The sequence below is a fragment of the Ovis canadensis genome, chromosome 1, assembly GCF_042477335.2.
Source record: "Ovis canadensis isolate MfBH-ARS-UI-01 breed Bighorn chromosome 1, ARS-UI_OviCan_v2, whole genome shotgun sequence".
In the NCBI taxonomy this organism is placed as follows: domain Eukaryota; kingdom Metazoa; phylum Chordata; class Mammalia; order Artiodactyla; family Bovidae; genus Ovis; species Ovis canadensis.
The window spans coordinates 78261356-78279970 of NC_091245.1; the positions used below are offsets into that span (position 1 = coordinate 78261356).

General features: G+C 41.9%; 2 protein-coding genes across 3 annotated transcripts in view; one reads left to right on the forward strand and one right to left on the reverse strand.

Annotated features, from left to right (window-relative positions):
- Positions 1-4846, reverse strand: part of DBT (dihydrolipoamide branched chain transacylase E2) — a 41932-nt gene extending 37086 nt beyond the window's left edge. The window contains exon 1 of one of the 2 annotated variants that reach the window (XM_069598776.1): positions 4712-4846. In XM_069598776.1, the coding sequence (XP_069454877.1) occupies positions 4712-4762 (51 nt within the window). In that variant the 5' untranslated portion in view covers positions 4763-4846. The remainder of the gene's footprint in view (positions 1-4711) is intronic. The other variant, XM_069598787.1, reaches the window with a different exon arrangement.
- A 4607-nt stretch (positions 4847-9453) lies between these two features.
- RTCA (RNA 3'-terminal phosphate cyclase) overlaps positions 9454-18615 on the forward strand; it is a 30100-nt gene continuing 20938 nt past the window's right edge. Inside the window, exons 1-4 of the mRNA XM_069598806.1 lie at positions 9454-9756; positions 9852-9952; positions 11675-11818; positions 16420-16543. Of these exons, the coding sequence (XP_069454907.1) occupies positions 9712-9756; positions 9852-9952; positions 11675-11818; positions 16420-16543 (414 nt within the window). The 5' untranslated portion in view covers positions 9454-9711. The remainder of the gene's footprint in view (positions 9757-9851; positions 9953-11674; positions 11819-16419; positions 16544-18615) is intronic.

Sequence of the window (18615 nt, forward strand, 5' to 3'; positions counted from 1 at the left end):
GTCGGTCATGCCATCCAGCCATCTCATCCTCTGTTGTCCCCTTCTCCTCCTGCCCCTAATCCCTCCCAGCATCAGAGTCTTTTCCAATAAGTCAACTCTTCGCATGAGGTGGCCAAAGTACTGGAGTTTCAGCTTCAGCATCATTCCTTCCAAAGAACACCCAGGATTGATTTCCTTTAGAATGGACTGGTTGGATCTCCTGCATCCAAGGGACTCTCAAGAGTCTTCTCCAACACCACAGTTCAAAAGCATCAATTCTTCATCACTCAGCTTTCTTCACAGTCCAACTCTCACATCCATATATGACCACAGGAAAAACCATAGCCTTGACTAGATGGACCTTTGTTGGCAAAGTAATGTCTCTGCTTTTTAATATGCTGTCTAGGTTGGTTATAACTTTCCTTCCAAGGAGTAAGCGTCTTTTAATTTCATGGCTGCAATCACCATCTGCAGTGATTTTGGAGCCCAAAAAACATACATAAAACCTACACGTAAGAAATATCATATAGACCTTTTTTTCTCTGACTTATTTCACTTAGCATAATGCTTTTCAAGTCCATCCACGTTGTTGCAAATGGCAAAATTTTCCTTCTTTTCTATAGTTGAGTTGTATCTCGTGTCGAACTATTCATCTGTGGACAGACACTTAGGTTGCTTCCATATCTTAGAAATTATAAACAATGTTGCTATGAACATTACAGTATATGTACCTTTTCAAATTAGTGTTTTGTTTTTTCAGATATGTACCCAGGAGTGGCACTGCTGGGTAATATGGTAGTTCTATTGTTAGTTTTTTGCCAAACCTCCCTACACAGTGGCTGCACCAATTTACATTCGCACCAACAGTGTATGAGGGTTCCCTTTTCTCCACATCCTTGCCAACATTTGTTTTTTGTGTTCTTTTTGATGACAGCCATTTTGACAGGTGTGAGGTGATATGATATCCCAATGTGGTTTTACTTTGCATCTCCCTGATGATTAGCAATGTTGAGCGTCTTTTCATGTGCCTGTTGACCATCTGCATTTCTTCTTTGGAAATATGTCTATTCAATTTTGCCCATTTTTTAATGCTGAGTAATATGATATGGCTTGATCAAATTTATCAAAGGCAGCAATGGAAGGATCTCAAGGACCAAATTGTTGATGACTGGAAACGTCGGGTCAAGGAGTTTGAACTCATAAATTATGGGTTATTGTAAGTATGTATGTGTATATGTGTTTGTTAGATTATAACAGTAAAGCCTGGAGGGGCTTCTCCTTTGGCTCAGTGGTACAGAATCCACCTGCCGATGCAGGAAATGTGGGTTTGATCCCTGGGCTGGAAAGATCCTCTGGAGAAGGAAATGGCAACCCACTCCAGTATTCTTGTCTGGGAAATCCCATGGACAGAGGAGCCTTAGCTATAGTCCATGGGGTTGTAAAAGAGTCTTAGTGACTAAACAATACTAACAACAATGCCTGAAGAGAAAGGACAAAGTTAAGAAACTATTATTGTATTTGAGTCATGAAATCACAGGCTCTTGGCTGAGATGATGACTGGAAAAAGAAAGCAAGCAACATAAATGCAAAATGATTACTAGCAATTGGATGTCTATATGCACAGTAGTGAAGCTGCTGACTAAAAGGATAAAAAGGAAGGGAGAAGGAGAAAAAAAATTTTCAAGTAGGAAAGACTTTTTTCTACAAACAACACAGCAAAAAATAAAAAGTAATGAAAAGAGGATTTTTAGCAGACTTTCATAATAAGGAAATAAATTAGTAATAATTTGTCAGGCAGTCATTGAGCACATTGTAAAGACAGGATTATTCTGCACTCATGAATTCAAAGCTAAATAAGAAATAGAATAGTCTCTGAATTCAAATTGTTTACACTTTACTGCAGGAAGACAGACAAAATAGATAAATTCAGGATGATAGGGTAAGTGATCAAGAGTCAAATGCATGATGCCACAGGAAAGTACAAACATAATATAATAAGGCTTTCTTAATAACTTACTGTAGGTGATAAGATCTCTTGCTGTTTATGATTTTTTTAAACAACACATGGAAAAAAACAAGACTTTTTTACTAAGCAGTTCAACAAAGGTTCATTGAGTACATACTATGTGCCAAGCACTTAGGATCAGAGAACAAAATTGCTGTGATTCCTTCCCTTATGGAATGTGTAGCCCATACTGTGAAAGATAATAACAGGACTACTGGTGATTACAATAGTGTCATAATGGGAGAAGGGAAGAAGTAGTGTTAAGAAAACACAAAGGAGAAAACTTACTTGGAGAAAGTGAAGTAAGACCTAAGGGATGAGTAGGAGTCAGCCAAGGGGTAAAATGTGTTGCAGAGAAGGCTATAGGGAAGTAAGGCAAGAGTCTTTGAAACAGAGGAAATACATGTGCAAAGGTCTAGAGGATAGAGAAGAAGGGAGAACAGTGTGCTTAATTAACTGAAATTGTTCAATATTCTTCTAGCATAGCTTAGTGTGAGCTAAGGGTGACGTTTCAAGAGTGGGTTTAGGTGGGTTTTAGTAAGGAATGAAGCCTGGAGAGATTGGAAAGATTCAGATCATAAATAGCTTCACAGTCATTTGAATTCTGAATATTTTGCTGAGAGCACTTTTAAGCAAAGAAATGACACTCTCAAATTTATGTCCTACTTTATAAAATGACTCTGGCCACGCTATGGAGAACAGGTTGGAGAAGTACAACATTAGAGGCAGAAAGTCCAACTGAGGAAGGTCCAGGATACCTGCAGCTGGTGACAGGGTGTAGAACAATGACTAGATATTTGAGAGACTTCTAGGCTAGAAGAAACAGGTTTGAGGGTTTAGTTCTAGAGCCTAGAGTCTGATGTATCTTGGAGGCATTATAGCAATCATTGTGAAACAGCTACAGGTTAGCCCTTCCAAACTCTCTTGGGCTAGCAGTGGCCAAGTTACATCACTAACCAATGAATCTGGCTGGACCACCCCTCCCTCCTTCCTGCCCTGAATACAAAGTTGTAGAGCCCTGATAATGATGAGCCACTTACTCAATCCCAGCTGCCATCTAACTTTCATATGCTTTGTATACACAGATAATTTCCCATTTACTGGTTGGGTTTATTACCTACAGATGAAAAATACCTAAAATATACGAAATTTGGAGATTTTCAGGGCGGTAAGATATATGGGTCTGCAGTAGAGCTGGCTGGAAGACTGGGGAATCATCAGCATATAAATGGCAACTAAAATTCAAAGTGGATGAGGTAACCCAGAAAGTGCAAGAAGTACACAGATGGCCAAAGTCACAATCCTGAGAAACACCAGTGATTAAAAGTTGATCAGGGAAAGCGGAGAAGATTGGGATGAAGTGTTCAGAGATGTAGGAAGAATACTGGGAAGCTGGGGTTACAGAAGCCAAGGATGAAGAACTTTCAAAAGAATATCTAGTGAGGTGCTGCAGAGAACTGATTTCTCCTGGTTACCTCCTTTTTGTGTCTGTGCTCAATCACATCCAGCCCTTTGCAACGACATGGACTGTAGCCCGTCAGGCTCCTCTGTCCCTGGGATTCTCCAGGCAAGAGTACTGGAGTGGGTTGCCATCTCCTCTTCCAGGGGATCTTCACCACCCAGGGATGGAACCTTCAAAGTCTCTTGCATTGGCAGGAGGATTTTTTTTAAACACGGTGCCACCTGGGAAGCCTTATCTCCTAATTAGTTGTCACAAATCTCAAATTATATACTATCCATTGGGAAACTAGTTGACCACCCCCCCAAGACTCCTTCCATGTGTTCCTGTAGTTCTATGTACTTGCGCCATCTTTTCACGTAGCGCTGTAATTGTTTGTCTAATGTCTCTCTCTCTATGCCCCAAAACAAATCTGTAATTAAACTCCGAGAGGGCAGAGATCAGTGTCTTTCTTGTACAGATTTCCATCCCCAAGTCCTGGTACCTGGTATAGAGCAGGCTTTTGAAAGGTTTTTGTAAGATCAGGGATCAAACGCTGTAGGAAAATCCGGAACAGGGGACCCAGGAAGAAAAACAAAAAACAAAAACTCTATGCAAATAGGATGAAACACTAGGATCACTGGGATGTTAACTGTTTGGTGCTAAAAGGGGAGAAATGAAGGGGAAATGTTGGTGGGTCGTAGCTCTGGTGAGTTAAAGTGGATGAGGTAACCCAGGAAGCGCAAGAAGTACACTTGGAAAGATACTGGTGCAAATGTGGGAGACAAGTCTAAGTCCAAAGAAGGAAACGAGCCTCCCAGATGCTCGGAGGCAACGGCCTATGGTGTTACGCTTTTCTTGCCCAGTCTCTCCCTCTAGATTGTAAATTCCTCGAGAGGGGTCAGTTCGGAAACAAAGTGGTGCTCAATAATTGTTTGACGAATACAGTATATTTCAATATCCCCAGTGCCAAACACAATGCCCGGTACCCAGATGGTGCTCAATGAAAGGCTATTGGGCGAAAGACCAGCTGGGCTTTGGGGTACAGATGAAGCGGGAGGGAGAATGAGTCACGATAGATGGGCGCCTTGGTATACAGATCGAGAGAGTGGGTTTCCAGACGGGCTGGTTCGCCACCGTCGCTGCCCTTCGTTTTGCATATATCCCTCCACCTCTCCATCACGCAAGCCCTGCACGCGAGGCACTCGGAGGAAAAACCAAATCATCTCTCCCGGGCAACTCCAAATAAACCGCTCCGTCCCGACCCCAGACGGGCCCAACCTGCTCACCAGCTGCCCCGCAGTCCGGCTCCCGGTCCTCAGCACACGCGCTGCAGCCATCTTACTCCGGAAATGACAACTGCTCCGAGGTTGGAGGAGTTGCCTCCGCCGGGCACAGACTGGAGGCGGGGAGGCGCGCCCCCACCTGACAGCCAACCAGGGAGCGGGGCGAGGCTGAGATAACCCCTAGGGGTGGGTGGAGGGCCCTGCTGAGGGGGAGGGGAGCGAAGTGGGGAGCGGGCCATCCCAGATTTAATTTCAGGGACAAAGTTGGGTGGGGCACTGCTGTGCAAGTACTTATGCGCCAACAACGATCATCTTTTCAGCCCAAGTAATGGGGGAGATAGAGTGTGTTAAGGAAACATAAAGGAGAGGCACTACCTGGAGAAATTTAGGTTGAACTAAGATCGGAAGAGTTAAGTAGGAAACAAACAAACCTTCCTTCAACTCGCATTGAAACCGCTTGATTACACAAAACCGGACATTTCTATACATGCAAGACTGTGGAAGAAAGTGTCAGTCGCTCAGTCGTGCCCGACTCTGCGATCCCATGGACTGCAGCCCACCAGGCTCCTCCATCTATGGGATTTTCCAGGCAAGGACGCTGGAGTGGTTTGCCATTTCCTTTTCCAGGGGATCTTCCCGACCCAGGATAGAATACAGGTCTCCTGCACTGCAGGCAGGCTCTTTACCGACTGAGCTACCGGGGAAGCTAGTTGAATCAAGTCTACACTAGAATACTTCCTAATAACTGGCATTTTTCTTACTGGCCTTGAGCTCTTGGTTACCGAAAGTGGCTTTTTTTTTTTTTTTAATGGAAAATGAACAAGGTTATTATATCGAAGATAAACGTCATCAACATTATCTTTCCTTCTTAGGGAATTTGTCAGATATAGCTGCCCAGCATACGCAATATATGTCACAGGCATACTACCTTGAATTATTTGCCTCTGGTAGAAATGTCAAATTGAACTCAGTGGAAACAGTAAAGACGAGATCAGAGCTTTAATGGTCAATCCTCTTCATAGCAACTAGGAAATCAGTTTCTAGAAATGTCCAGGATGATATTTGTCTTTTCTCCCTCTTACATGGAAAGAAAATCTGCACAGATGTTTACAGCATTACAGAGAAAAAAGCAGCAGAGGAAAAACCACAACAAAGACAAAATCATAAATCTCAACACTGAAGATTAGTGGCTGTAAAACACAATCTCAGGTACTTCACAAATTCCCTGTCTATATTACTCAAACTCACACTTTCAATTTTGCCTTATGTGCCTTTCAGTATAGTTCTTACACACACACAACTGTAAGCAATAAATCTAAATCAAAATCTGGGACAGTCAAAGAACTTTGATTTTTTGTTTTAGCTTTTCCCCTAATAAAACTAAAGAGCCTCTTGATGAAAATGAAAGAGGAGAGCGAAAAAGTTGGCTTAAAACTCAATATTCAGAAAACTAAGATCATGGCATCTGGTCCCATCACTTCATGGCAAATAGATGGGAAAACAATGGAAACAGTGAGAGACTTTATTCTTCAGTTCAGTTCAGTCGCTCAGTCGTGTCCAACTCTTTGGGACCCCAAGGACTGCAGTACCCCAGGGTTCCCTGTCCATCACCAACTCCTGGAGCTTACTCAAACTCATGTCCATCGAGTCAGTGATGCCATCCAACCATACTTCCTATAAGGTGGCCAAAGTACTGGAGTTTCAGCTTTATCATCAGTTCTTCCAATGAATATTCAGGACTTATTTCCTTTAGGATTGACTGGTTGGACCTCCTTGCAGTCCAAGGGACTCTCAAGAGTCTTCTCCAACACCACAGTTCAAAAGCATCAATTCTTCAGTGCTCAGCTTTCTTTATGGTCTAACTCTCACATCCATACATGACCACTGGAAAAACCATACCTTTGACTAGACGGATCTTTGTTGGCAAAATAATGTCTCTGCTTTTAAAAATGCTGTCTAGGTTGGTCATAGCTTTTCTTCCAAGGACCAAGTGACTTTATTGGGGGGGGGGTCCAAAATACTGTCGACTTCACTTTCACTTTTCACTTTCATGCACTGGAGAAGGAAATGGCAACCCACCCCAGTGTTCTTGCCTGGAGAATCCCAGGGATGGGGGAAGCCTGGTGGGCTGCCATCTATGGGGTCACACAGAGTTGGACACGACTGAAGCGACTTAGCAGCAGCAGCAGCAAAATAACTGCAGATGGTGACTGCAGCCATGAAATTAAAAGAGACTTGCTCCTTGGAAGAAAAGTTATGATCAACCTAGACAGCATATTAAAAAGCAGAGACGTTCCTTTGCCAGCAAAGGTCTGTCTAGTCAAAGCTATGACTTTTCCAGTAGTCATGCATGGCTGTGAGAGTTGGACCATAAAGAAAGCTGAGTGCCAAAGAATTGATGCTTTTGAACTGTGATGTTGGAGAAGACTCTTGAGAGTCCCTTGGACTGTAAGGAAGTACAACCAGTCCATCCTAAAGGAAATCAGTCCTGAATATTCATTGGAAGGACTGATGCTGAAGCTGAAGCTCCAATACTCTGGCTATATGATGTGAAGAACTGACTCATTGGAAAAGACCCTGATGATGGGAAAGATTGAAGGCAGGAGAAGGGGATGACAGAGGATGAGATGGTTGGACGTCATCACCAACTCGATGGACGTAAGTTTGAGCAAGCTTCAGGAGTTGGTGATGGACAGAGAAGCCCGGCGTGCTGCAGTCCATGGGATTGCAAAGAGTTAGACATGACTGAGCGACTGCACTGGACTGTCTAACAAAACATTTTATAGACATTAATAATATGTTTCATAATACTCCATGCATGTGTTTGTATAAAAAGATTAAGTAGCTGTGTCTTTGAACTGAATTTTTTTCTTTCTAGAGTCCTTATAGTACCTTTTCCCTCTAACTTTCCCCTTATAGAAACCCTGGGTTTTGAGAGGACAAGTACCCTTCACCTCAGTCTTTTTAAGTTATTCTTGCCCTTTTGTACTTCCATAGAAACTTTAGAATTGGCTTGTCAGGCTCTTTTAAAAAGTCCTGGTGGGCATTTGATGGAATTTTATTGAAACTATATTTTCAGTAGTATAGCTAAAGATTCTTCAGGGTTTTATTTGTAGATAATCGTATCATCTGAGAATAATGATGGTGCTGTTTTTGTCTGTTCAGTCTTGTGTCTTTCATTTCTTTCTTGTAGAATCTGGCTAGACTCCCATCATCTGTTGAAATTATGGTTTAACAAGCCATAATTGTGGACATTCTTATCTTGTTTTAACTTGAATAGGTGTCTTATGTTTTACTGTTATTTACTGTTATTAAGAAAGAAATTTTCTGTAGGGTTTTCCAGATGTCCTTAATCAGGTTAAGGGAGTTTACATTCATTCCTAGTTTTGTTTGATTTTGTTTTATCATAAATAGGTCTTGATTTTTTTCAAATGCTTTTTCTTCGTTTATTAATGTGATCTTAGGTTTTTGATATATTATCATAACATTTTTCTAATGGTAGAATGATAATCTCAATTTGGTCATAATATACAGTATTTTACAAACATCGTTGGATTTGTTAATATTTTGATCAGAATGCATCTAAATTTATAAATGAAATTGACATACTTTTTCTTCTTGCTGTCATCTTTGTCTGGTTTTGGTACCAGAGATTGGGTAAAGCATATGCATTCCCAGAGCTTTCTCTGTTACAACAATGATAGAACATTGGGATTAGGAGACAATGATGTTCACATCAAACCACAGAGGTTCATATCCCAGTATTCCTTAACAATTGTGTAGCCAGCCTTGCAGCAATTTAACACATGCAGCTGTAAATCAGAGTAAAAACAGTAAATATTTTAGCAAGTTGTGCATGCATGCAGTGGCCAAGTGCTCAATTAATGTTGGCTGTTATCTGTATGATTTAGCATATTCTAATTGCTGCTCCCTCTTAACTGTAAGATAGGTACAGTATATTTTTATCATTAAGAAGATTGACATCATAATTGCTTACTTCTCAGTCTGTCCTATATACTTCCAATATCTTCAGACAGAGAATACCTTACTCTCCTTTGCTTACATAGAAAGGCTTGCACATGATTTGGTACTCAATTAATGTAGGAATTGAACCACAAGCGGAATCAAGAAGCTGGTTATCCTTTCTTCCTGGCCTGAGGTGAATTACGTTAGTTGCACTGTTCATTGCCGCGATGAGCTTGTACTTTCTCCGACAAAGAAACTTTGGCTTTTTGAGAATTATACTGCCGATTCTGATTCTGTCCTTTTCCACTCATCCCCAAAGAACTGATGTCTCATAGGAGAAAAAAAAGGATATTTTACACACGCGCGCGCACACAGAAACAGACACCGGTGAAGAAAGGCTCATGGGTATCATCAATGCGCCAGGGAAACACATTTCAAGGGCCAGGCTGCAGAGAAGGCAAACCCAACCAGAGAGAAGGTAGTCAGCGCATCGCAGGGACCTTTCCTACTCTTAGGTTTTAAGAGTTTCCAGTTTGGGTACGGCAGGATCCCCGAGAAAACAGTGATAAACACAGGTATTTGCACAAGCCGGGGAGACAACTGGAAGATACGGCTAGAGATGAAAGGGCAGCTTTCCGCCATCTGCCCGTCTTGCTGTGTTCAGGGTGCAAGTCTACCAGGGACAGATTTCCTAAGATGCTCCAGGGCACCTCCTCGGCCACCACCCCTTCTGCCGGAGAGCTTCCGATTTGTCGGAATTTTCTGGGCTCCGCCTCTTTAAGCGGCGCGGCGCGCGCACGCGCACTGGTTGTGGGCCGGAAGAACCCGGCTTCTGGGGGCTTTGCGTCCGGGTTCGTGTCTGCGGAGTTGGGCGCTCCCCGAGCTGGCGAGTGCCCTGCTTTTCCCCGGAGCCCGGCTCTCCTGAGCGGGGAGCGAGGACTCAGGCTCCGGAGCTGCGGGGCAGGAGTCCGCGTATCCTCTTTCTCCAGTTCCGGCCGAGGCTACGTCGCGGGGGGCCGGGCCCCAGCACGCTCCCCATGGCGGGGCCGCGGGTGGAGGTGGACGGCGGCATCATGGAAGGGGTGAGTGCCGAGCAGGAGGCCTGGCGGGGTGCGGCTGCCGCATGGGCTGCGGCGGAGAGCTTGCGGGTCTAATCTCTCTCTTCTCTCGGCACCAGGGCGGGCAGATCCTGAGGGTGTCTACGGCCCTGAGCTGTCTGCTGGGCCTCCCTTTGCGGGTGCAGAAGATCCGAGCCGGCCGCAGCACGCCGGGCCTCAGGTAAGTCGGGGCGCCGGGGAGTCTGGTCTTGGGACTAGGGGTGGGTGGGTCCCCCGGGCTGGGGACGGGGGGAGAAGAGGGGACAGGCCGTGGGACTGGAGGGTGGAAGGCTGGCGCCTGGCTAGGGACTGAGGGAGAGGAGGGGATAGGCCGAGGGACTGGAGGGTTGAGGGGGTGGTGCGCAGGGCCGCGGACTGGGGGAGAAGAAGGGACAGGCCTTGGGACTGGAGGGTGGCGGGGCGGGGAACAGGCCATTGGTGGGGAACAGGCGGGCAGGACGTGGAGCTCATGGTGAGGCTAAGATCCCCGCCCTAGGATTGAGGGCTCCGCGGCCTGGGGATGGTGCTGTGGCCTCGGTAACCGGGCTTGGGTGCTTTTGAAAGCCTCAAGGAGCCAGTTCAGGAAATAGGTCCATGTTTTCTCTGTTTAGCTAAAGTTGTCTCGTTTCCTGATGAGTTATATTTAAAATGTTTCCCACCTCATCGGTCATTACAAGGACTCGGAAAGCTCGTACCAGCGGGCAAGGTAGATCAGAGCAGAACAGCCTCTGGGGCCAAACAAAAATTCACTGTTTTAAACCGGGCCTTTTTCTGCGTTCACACGTTTTAGTCTCATAAAGAGCCTGAGATGCCGTCATTCCGGCTTTCATTCAGACCTCTAGGAAGCTGTGGATAGGACCAGGATTATCCGTTGTGAAGAGGGGAAAATGTTGACAGTTGACTGTGTTTCATCTGTCATCTGGAAGCTAGGCATACCACTAGTTTAAGTCATGGTGAAGCCAAACTAATTCCTTTGTACTTGTACTTTGTATAGATTTCATTCTAATGGATCAGCTGTCTCTTAGTTTTTTATTCAGACTCCATGTTGAAATTATTAAAAGGCGGTTACTGATATGTGTGAACAGTAGTTCTCTTTGTCATGGCAGTAGTTTGCAGTAACCCATTTCATCAATAGGGAAATTAATTCATTAAGGCTGTGTTAGGTACTTAATTAGTTTCCTAGGGCTGCAATAACAAAATTCCACAGACTGTGTGGCCTGAACAACCAAAAATTGATTTTTGCAGTTTTGGAGGCTGGAAGTCCAAGATGAAGGTGCTGGTAGGGTTGGTTTTCTCTGAGGGGCTTAAGGGAAGATTCTGTTCCAGGCCTCTCTCCTTGACTTGAACATAATCAGCCTCTTGCGGCCTCTTCCCTGTACTCCTGCCTCTGTACATATTCCCTGCTGGTGTGTCTTAATCTTCTCTTTTTGTAAGGACACCAGTGAGAATGGGCTGGGGCTCACTCTGACTGCCTCTTTTAATTCAATCGCCTCTTTAAAGGCCCTATTTCCAAATACAGTCACATTGTGAGGTACTTCAGCATATGAAATTTAGAGGAACACAGTTCAGCCCATAACAGGTACGTAGATTACTCAGTGAAGTGCAAGTGAGACTGATGGCACTTGGGCTGTTTTATTAGTTTTACTCTTTCGCATGCTTCTAATTTGCAACAATATTATCAGCATATGTGTTTATAGTTAAAGTAACATGTGGAAGGAACCCTTTATAAAGATACCTACCGGCAGGCAGTCCAGGTGCCTAAAACACCAGAAGGACACTCTGGCACTTCCTGTGGTTAGACCTTGCTATTCTCTTGCCATTGCAGTTTTATAAATGTGTCATAAAGTGTGGGGATATAGGCAGTCTGAATGCACACGTTTTGATGCAGTATTATGACCTGAAGGCCTCAACATTTATCTGGACTGGAAATGATTCGAGATTTGTGTGATGGGCAACTGGAGGGGGCAGAAATCGGCTCAACAGAAATAACGTTTACACCAGAGAAGATCAAAGGTGGAGTCCACACAGCAGATACCAAGACAGCGGGGTATGTGTCACCTACGTTCCATTTGACTATGTGTTTTTGAATTAGACCTGGATGCAGATATAGGTACTACCACTTCCTGGACAAGTTGCTTAACCTCTTTGAAGCTTGGTTTTCTCACTTTTAAAATGGACATAAAACATTTCAGAGTTACAGATCCTCTGTAAAGTTTTAAATACCTAATGGCTTATTAATTGTAGCTGTTACTATAGTTATTACTGTACCTATCTAGAATTTTCTTTCATGTATCAGTTCAGTCGCTCAGTCGTGTCTGATGCTTTGCAACCCCATGGACTGCAGCACCCCAGGCTTCCCTGTTCATCACCAGTTCCTGGAGTTTACTGAAGCAAATGTCCATCAGGTTGGTGATGCCATCCAACCGTCTCATCCTCTGTCAGCCCCTCCTCCTGCCTTCAGTCTTTTCCAGCATCAGGGCTTTTCCAGTGAGTCAGTTCTTCACATCAAGTGGCCAAAATATTGGAGCTTCAACTTTAGCATTAGTCCTTCCAATGAATATTCAGGACTGATCTCCTTTAGTATTGACTGGTTTGATCTCCTTGCTGTCCAAAGGGATTCTAAAGAGTCTTCTCCAACACCACAGTTCAAAAGTATCAATTCTTCGGCGCCCAGCTTTCCTTGTAGTCCAACTCTCACATCCATACGTGACTACTGGAAAAACCATAGCTTTGACTATACAGACCTTTGTTGGGAAAGTGATGTCTCTGCTTTTTAATATGCTGTCTAGGTTGGTCATAGCTTTTCTTCCAAGGAGCAAGTGACTTTCAGTTTTATGGCTGCAGTCACCATCCACAGTGATTTTAGAGCCCAAGAAAATAAAGTCTGTCACTGACTCCCCATCTATACATCTTCTCTCATGTATAGTATAGCATATTTGCTTCTTTAGTTTTTATTATTTAGAAAATGAATATCTGAAAGCAACTGTAGTTTTGTGCTTTGTAATGATAAGTAGTCTTTGTGGTGTAGTCTGTTTAGTTCTTGGCTTGCAGCTAACTATTAACCATATTTTACTTTTAGTCTAGGTATTTTTGTCCTCTTTTAATAGAGACTTATGCAACTATATGTAGAAATTTTTGTATATGATCTTTTTATCCTCATTGAAAAATGGATATTTAACAATTAAGTTGAGCCTTTATTACTTTCCAAAAATATCTCCTTTTATTGATAAAACATGGAGAGCAGTTTTTGTGTTTTCTATGTTATTGGCTGATGGCTATTGTAAACAGCATCTTTTTACCAAAATCTTATACATTTACTAGGAAATTTGATAAAATAAGTAATAGTGTTGTAAACGTGATGCCAGTTTGTTTCAGAAATGACTGTTTCAATAGATTATGATTTTTTTAGCTTAAGGAAATATTCAGTGACAGTTGAGATTTCAGTTATGATGTGAATAGATTTATGTTGAAAAAGGCCTCTTGTAGGCCTCAGGTGAAGTTTGCCAAATGATAACTTTCTTATGGGGATTGAATCATTTTGAAGTATCTTTATTTTGGGGGAGCTCCAAAATCACTGCAGATGGTGACTGCAGCCATGAAAATTAAAAGACACTTACTCCTTGGCAGGAAAGTTACGACCAAACTAGACAGCATATTAAAAAGCAGAGACATTACTTTGCTAACAAAGGTCCATCTAGTCGAAGCTATGGTTTTTCCGGTGGTCATGTATGGATGTGAGAGTTGGACTATAAAGAAAGCTGAGTACTGAAGAATTGATGCTTTTGAACTGTGGTGTTGGAGAAGACTTGAGAGTCCCTTGGACTGCAAGGAGGTCCAACCAGTCCATCCAAAAGGAAATCAGTCCTGAGTGTTCATTGGAAGGACTGATGTTGAAGCTGAAACTCCAATAGTTTGGCCACCTGATGTGAAGAGCTGACTTATTTGAAAAGACCCTGATGCTGGGAAATATTGAAGGCAAGAAGAGAAGGGGATGACAGAGAATGAAATGGTTAGATGGCATCACCGACTTAATGGACATGAGTTTGGGTAAACTCCGGGAGTTGGTGATGGACAGGGAGGCCTGGCGTGCTGCAGTCCGTGGCGTCACAACCAGTTGGACATGACTGAGTAACTGAACTGAACTGAACTGAAGTATCTTTCTTATTTCAGGCATTCTCTTGTACAAAAAGAGGGGAAAGTTATAGTTAGCGAACTATCTAAAAATTATCGAACACATAATCATAGAATTTTGAATCTGTAGGAAAGAAGATAGAAACCATGTATTCCAACCCTGCCTTTACTTTGTGAATGAGAAAGTGAAGACCCAGAGGTCATAGAGTCAGGGTCAGAACTAGAATTAGAATCTAAATTTTCTGGCTTCTAATCCACTAGAATGTATGAGAAATGAGTTTAAAGTTGAAAATCCAGTTCCATTCAATAGACTAAAACAAGTTTATTCCTAGCAACAAAACACATCTTACTTAAGTGAATTATAGCCTTTTCACCCCTAATTGTGATTATAGTACTCTGTTTTTTCAAATGTCTACCTTTGTCTTTGCAGTTCCTGTGTGTATGTGCTTAGTCACTCAATTGTGTCCAACTCTTTGGGAACCTGTGGACTATATACCACCAGACTCCTCTGTCCATGGGATGCTCCAGGCAAGAGTACTAGAGTGGGTTGCCATTTCCTCCTCCAGGGGATCTTCCCTACTTAGAGATTAAACCTGTGTCTTCTGCATTGGCAGGCGGATTCCTTACCACTGAGCTACCTGGGAATCCCTTGCAATTCCATACTTTTTTAAAATTAAGGTTTTCTTTACTCTTCTTAGACTCTGATTTTATTGGGTGGAAGAGAAACACTTTAACTGTATTGGGTTTCTCAGAGGGTATAAACAGAAGTTCAGCAGTTGTAAACCTATGGTTTATGGTAAACTGAACATTTCCAAGTCTTTTTCACTTGCCCCTAAGCTTAACTGCTAAAAAGAGGGATTATAGTGTATGCAGTTTCTCTTAACAGTGCCTAACATTACACAGTGTTAAGTATTTACTTAATAAAATAGAATGTCAGTGATAGAGACTGTATAATTCAGTACCCATGTATCATTCCCATAGGACAGTTAAATAAAGGCTATCTTTTGGTATGTAGAGGCTGTGTTGGCATTCCCTTTCAAACACAGTCTGTGTATTAATATTATTGTTTTCTCCTGACTTTGAAAAAGGGAGATGACAGCTCTTTTAGGAAATATGACCATTTTATTTCATAAAATGCTACATATTCTGTAATTATTTCTTATGATTTCTCACGTTATTTGACTCTAAGGACCAAACAGTAGCTACCCTGGTGGCTCAGTCGTTAAAGAGTCTGCCTACTATGTGGGAGACTCGGGTTTGATCCTTGGGTTGGGAAGATCCCTTGGAGGAGGAAGTGGCAAACCACTCCAGTATTCTTGCCTGGAGAATTTCAGAAGTGTCTGATGGGCTACAGTCCAAAGAGTTGGACATGATGGAGTGATTTTCACTTCACTTTCTAGAACCAGAGTTGAGTTGTAGCAAGGATAATCTCCTGAGAAGTTTTTTCAGTGTGAAATATTTGGCTATCAGTTCTTGTAAAATACTACTCTGTCTTACCACAAATGCCATGATGGTAGAAACTCTATCTTAGTATATGGAATGATGCCTTGTGCATGGTGGAGACTCAGGTACAGTCATTAGAATATTTGCAGACCTTGACAGTTTTGAATGCAATTTCATAAAGTGTTACTTTTAAGAATCCGTTTATAAAAACATTGTAAAGATGCTGTTATTTTTAATTCTTTTTAATTTCTTTGTAATATAAACAAAAGTATAAGAACTTAACTTATAATCACACAATGGGCTTCCCTGGTGGCTCAGTGGTAAAGAATCCACCTGCAATGCAGGAGCTGCAGATCAGTCCCTGGGAGGGAAAGATCCCTGGGAGAAGGAACTGGCAACCCGCTCCAGTATTCTTGCCTGGGAAATCTCATGGACAGAAGAAGCTGGTGGGCTAACAGTCCATGGAGTTGCAAAAGAGTTGGACATGACTTAGCGACTAAACAACAACAAAGGTCGTATAGCTAATGTATTTAGTATTGGATTCAAACCCAGATTTGCTTATTATTTAAGGCCAGTTCCTTCTATTGTGAAATACCAAGCTTTCTTTAAAATTTAGGATGTTATCATTCAGTCAGTGGGAGTGTTTTTAACTTTAAAGTTGAGGGCATGTCAGTTGTTAAGAAGGCAATGGCACCCCACTCCAGTACTCTTGCCTGGAAAATCCCATGGACGGAGGAGCCTGGTAGGCTGCAGTCCATGGGGTCGGACGGGAAGAGTCGGACATGACTGAGTGACTTCAGTGACTGAGTGACTTCACTTTTCACTTTCGTGCATTGGAGAAGGCAGTGGCAACCCACTCCAGTGTTCTTGCCTGGAGAATCCCAGGGACGGCGGAGCCTGGTGGGCTGCCGTCTATGGGGTCGCACAGAGTCGGACACGACTGAAGCGACTGAGCAGCAGCAGCAGCAGCAGCATGTCAGTTGTCTGTGCTTCAGCTTATGGTGATATAGTAATGTCTCTTTCTTGAGACTTCAAAATGAAAACGCAGCTAAGCCTGTTCTACCTTCTCCTTAGGAGTGTATGCCTCTTGATGCAGGTCTCAATGCCCTGTGTTCTCTTTGCTGCTTGTCCATCAGAACTCCGTTTGAAAGGTGGGACTAATGCTGAAATGGCACCGCAGATTGATTACACAGCCATGGTAAGAGCTTTTGTTGCTACTGACCAACTAAGAGGATCTCATGTAGTCTTCTCAAACTCCATTTTCTGTTTAAATACATCCTGAGTGTTTTTGTATACATACCTTTTTATTTCTTAATGGAGTCTGGTTCTATTGTGGGAGAAGATAATTATTTTAGTTGTGTTTTATATCTTAGAACAGTGCTCATAGTGAATTCTTTAAAAACCTCATGTACATTAGATTATTTATAATGCATATACCATATATTACTTATCATATAAGTTATTTTCTGAATACAGGGATTATGATTTGGAAGAAAAACTCAAAATAAGAATAAAGGCCATGTTTGACAGGATTGGTGAGGATATGAAGAAATTGGAACCTTTGCACACAGTTGATGGGAATACAAAATGGTGCAGCCATCAGGAAAACAGCATGGAGGTTCCTCAAAATGTTAAAAAGGAAACTACCGTATAATCCAGCAGTCCCACTAGGTATTATACAAAAGAGTTGAAATCAGGATCTCCAAGAGATATTAGCATTCCCATGTTTATTGCAACACTATTCATAAAAGCCAAGATGTGGAAACAACCTAAATGTCCATCAACAGATGAAAGAATATATAAAATGAGGCATACGGAAAACATAATATTAGAAAAATTTATTTAAAGAAGTAGTGTATGCACACTGTAAGATAGTGTCTGAAGGTCATAGCCACTGGTAATAGTTTATTTCTTTGAATTTTCTTCAACAAATGTTCTATCTATACATTTACTATTTTTATATATCCATGTATATAGCTTTATCCCTGTCTGTCTGTCTGTCTGGCCCACTACTTGTCCTTTAAATAAAGTATTATTAGAAATTAAAAAAAATGTGTTATATATGTACAATGGATGACTAGCATTAAAAAAGAAATTCTAGATTATGTGACAGCACAGTGGAACCTTGATGATGTTGTGCTATGTGAAATGAGCCAGTCAGATAAAGACAGTTCCTGACATGATTCCACTTATATAAGATATCACAAGAAGTTAAGTTATAGACTCAGAGAATAGAATGGTTACTAGTGGAAGAGGGAGTTAATAATCAATGTGGATAAATTTTCAGTTAAGTACGATGAATACACTTTAGAGATCTATTGTACACATTGTAAGTTTTGTCAACAGTATTATGTTGTACTCTTAAAAATGTGTTGAGAGAGTAGGATCTCAGGTTAAATGTTCTTACCACAATAAATTTCTTAAAAAATAACTACCATATTTTGATTATGAATTTTTAGAAAGTAAAATTCAATATTGGCATGCTTATATAACTTGTGGGAGGGAAAGGTGGTATCATCATTTTCCCGTAGGTTTATTAAGGTGTAGTTATTTATACTAGAACTCACCCTTAGTGTGAGTTTCTTTGATTTCTGATGTATGGTTGTGAACCTGCCACCACAATGATGATAGAGAATTACTGTAAAAAATTCCCGTATCCCTCTTTCTAGTCAGTCCCACCCCCTCTGGCCCTGGCAATCAGTGGTCTGTTGTCTCATAGTTCTGCCTTTTTTCAGAGTGTCTTATAAAGGAATATTACTGTATTTATAGTCTTTTGAGTCTTTTTTCTTCAGTTATAATAGCATCTGTTTAGGGGGAGGGGAGTGGAGGAGGGATGGATTAGGAGCTTGGGATTAGCAGATACTAATTGTATGTAGAGTTGATAAACAACAAAGTTTTACTGTATAGCGCAGGGAACTGTATCCAATATCCTGTGATACACCATAGTGGAAAAGAATATGAAAAAGAATGCATATATATATCCATATAATTGAATCACTGCTGTATAATAGGAATTAACACAGCATTGTAAATCAGCTCTACTTCAATAAAATAAATTAAAAAATATATCTGAGAGTTACCCATGTTGCTTGTATCGGCAGTAAAAGCTAGTCTTCTATTATATGGATGTTTGTTTATTCATCAGTTGAAGGACGTTTGGACTACTTTCAGTTTTTTGCAGTTACGAATAAAGTCACTGTGAACACATACAGACTTCTTGTCTAGACATCAGTTTTTGTTTCTCTTGGGTAAATAGCTAGAGAGGATTTG